We start from the raw sequence: 3341 nt of genomic DNA on the forward strand, positions 1-3341 counted from the left end.
TGTCCCTGCAACCAAAAGTGCATAAAATGAAAAATTGAGCATGCATAAAAAGTCCAAATTATTCTCTAGTCTATAACTCCTCCTACTAACCTTATAGACTTTACCAAAGCCACCATGTCCAATTTCATTGGAATCAGAGAAATTGTCTGTGGCCCTCAATATGATCCCAAAATCCATCTGTTGGTTCTCTATTGTGTCTGCTCCATACATGTCTGTATCAGTTGGCATGAGTACAACCTCAACTTGATAAATGCAAAACATAATAAGATTATCATCAATCATCACTGGAACTGGAACAAGCATATTAAAAACCAAAAAACAAATTAAATATAAGAAGATGAAGAAAACATGTTATTATTACCAACAGCAGTTGCTAGATGTTGTTTCCTTTTCCAGTAACAAAAACCAGCCAAAGAGAATAAGATAATAATCACGGTGGGGATGCCAACTCCTAAACCTATGATTTTTCCTTTTTTGTTCCTCTTCTTCTTCTTCTCCCCTAAAAGATTCGTAAAATGATATTTTTTAACTAAAGATAAAGAGTTGTGAAAACAATACATATATATATTTGTATAAAGTCAAGGATGATTAATATATTCATCAGAACTAACCGGGGAATTTGACATAGAGATTTAGACTTTCATTAGCGTTACGCCGCAGAGTGGACAGTTCCCCTCTCCAAGTGACACATTTTGAGATGCCACGTTTTAGGGTATTTGTTACTGCAAATGCAGTGCAATTGCAGTTTGCAACACAAATATTCTGGCATTCTTGAATTTGGTTGGTTTCCACAGGGATCGTCGACGCAGTATCTCTGTCTGGAAAACTCATCTCCGTTAGTATGATAAACTTATCTGCACCGCATTTCAGAGGCTTCTTCCTTATGCACCCTTTTGCCACGTAGGTAGGGTCCCTCGGCTCAAACCCTTCGATACATGTACAATGTTGTTCGCTCGTGTTCGTAGCGGTACAATAACCATTAGACCCACATGGATTGTAGACATCGCAAATATCATTCGGTAAATTCCACAACCAGTCCCACTTTGTTGTGGTCTGATTCCATGTAAATTGGATTAACAAACCTGAGTGGGCCATCACTAGTCTCGATAAATAGGAGTTGTTTGTTGCTATGAACAAACAAGTGGCATCCACTCTTGTCCATGTTATATTAAACAAGGGAGGTAGTTTTTTAAACTTTTTTGTATCATTTTCCCATGGACCGCTATCGAAGACTCGCGCACCTTAATAGGAGCCGAAAAGCTCAGGGGAAACTTGGGTTTGGAATCTGAATGTGTAGTCTCCGCTTGACGGATCATCATCTTTGATTTTCCAGGATGTTAGAAATCTCTTGGGATCCAACCCGAGTTGCATCTGAGGGATTAGAGTATCTGTTGGGAAATGGAAACTCTGCCACAAGAACTCATCTTCATCAAGATCGTTGGATCTCAGCACAAAATTTCCGTTATCGAGAAGCTCTGCCGCCACCAGAGATCTCTGGATTCTTAATTCCGTTGACCAGATGAGTCTATTAACTTGATCCCGGATCACAAGGTTAGTAGCAGAGATTCCAAAGGTTCCATTGGAATCCAAGAGAGGGTTGTCTCTATTAGCAACCCAAACGTAGGTTCGCACAGAGACCTTCTTGTACCAAATCCCGATATACCAACGATTACCACTACTGAAAAAACCAAGCTCGAAGACATCCCCGGGAGACGCAAGCGTACTGTTGCTTGATAGCCGCAAGGATTCGGAAGGGAGCAAAGTATTACTGGCATGACTTGAGGAAGAAGCAATCTGAAAAAGAAGGTAAAGGACCAAACCAGTCAGAGTATGACGTATAGACATCTTCTTCCCAAGATGAAACAACAGATTCACAAGCAGCTATGTTCTGCAATTCCCCAATAATTCGGAGATCCCGATGAACTAGGTAGTTCCGTAGTTGTACACTTCAAAAGTTAATTTTGTAATTAATGTAACTAGTATTTTTGATATTGTCCGAGGATAAGTTTCGTTCTAATTACTTTTAAGAAAGACTGCCTCATTTGGTGTTTCCTTCCCTTTATATTCTTCACCTGTTTTTTAAAGAAAGACGTCAAAGAAAGTGACTTTTTTAACAAGGGGAACGATTCGATGAGACTTAGAGCATATAATGTAAAGATGGCAAATGACGATTTTTCTATACTGTTAATGAGAATTAGACATACACAGATCCATCAGATCACACATGCTATAAACTTTTCTTTGATGATAGCAAGAAAGCTCGTACATCTTAAAAAGTAAAAACTTGTATTAGTGAAGATTTAGACTCATCTTTGGCATAGCACAACTCAGGACAAATCATTCCAAAAGGAACTCATAGATTGTATATAATCTTAAGTGATAATATTTCATAACAATAATGATTCCAGTTTCCACCAGAAAGAGTCGATCTACACCATTTAGACTACATGAAGACAGCTTCTCAAAAGTGTTTTTGTCTTCAAGTAAAAAGAAAAACACATATCAATTGGGCAAAGAGGATAGGCATAACACAGAAAAATTCCTCAATCCAGTTTGACGCGGTCCATATCGTTTATCACGCCTTCGAGCTACGCAGTGGAAAAGAATCAATCTGCCAGATCAATACATATAATCTGTTTAAACACATATTAGTTTCAGTTTTACATACCTTGGCAATCTGGCGCAAGAAGAAATCCCCATAACGTTTTACGGGTTTTGATTCCACAACGTAGATCATGTCCTGCAGTCTCACCAGATTTAAAAGTTAGTAACTTCTACAAGCACCCTAGTATCCATGTCAAAGAGAGATACACAGAAAGAAGAAAGAACATACATTGTTCATGTAGAAATCAATGTCTGCATTGGAGATGATCCCACCATTGGAATCAACTGAATGGGTCTTGTGCTTGTATGTTAACAATATGGTCCTTGCAATCAAAACCCGTACATGTCAAAAGATTAAAAAAAGAAGTTTAGATTGGAGAGAGACTGACATTTTTTGGTACAAGCCATCTGCCCATGGGTCCTCACCTTAGCGTGGACTCATCAACTTCCATGTATTTAGCGAGCTTAGCAAGAGAAATGGAGGAGTAGACTTTGAGGAATGTCCGCACTCCCGACAACAGCTGCTGCTGCTTTACCTCATAAAGGAACATCTTCAACTGAAGCCTGTATGCATCCTGAGATAATTCCCAAGTTTGGTGTTAAGGTAAACAAACACACAAGTCCTTTCTTTTGTAAATATGATATAAAAACTGTGGTACCTGATTGTAGTTGACAAGAGGCTCCTCGAAGCTTGGTGCGGAAGGGGTGATGAACTTGGGGCATGCATAAGAGAAGAG

General features: G+C 39.0%; 2 protein-coding genes across 2 annotated transcripts; both read right to left on the reverse strand.

Moving 5' to 3' along the window:
- Window positions 1243-1845, reverse strand: LOC104709397 (S-locus-specific glycoprotein S13-like). The gene has a single exon (XM_019228707.1). The coding sequence runs from the start codon at window positions 1843-1845 to the stop codon at window positions 1243-1245; it is 603 nt and encodes a 200-aa protein (XP_019084252.1).
- LOC104706892 (eukaryotic translation initiation factor 3 subunit L-like) lies at window positions 2366-3335 on the reverse strand. The gene is made up of 5 exons (XM_010423129.2): window positions 3264-3335; window positions 3031-3179; window positions 2834-2927; window positions 2669-2740; window positions 2366-2588 (listed from the first exon to the last, which is right to left on the reverse strand). Exons 2-5 carry the CDS (start codon window positions 3153-3155, stop codon window positions 2544-2546), a joined length of 336 nt encoding a protein of 111 aa, XP_010421431.1. The 5' UTR covers window positions 3156-3179; window positions 3264-3335; the 3' UTR covers window positions 2366-2543.

This window comes from Camelina sativa, chromosome 8 (genome assembly GCF_000633955.1).
Source record: "Camelina sativa cultivar DH55 chromosome 8, Cs, whole genome shotgun sequence".
Lineage (NCBI taxonomy): Eukaryota > Viridiplantae > Streptophyta > Magnoliopsida > Brassicales > Brassicaceae > Camelina > Camelina sativa.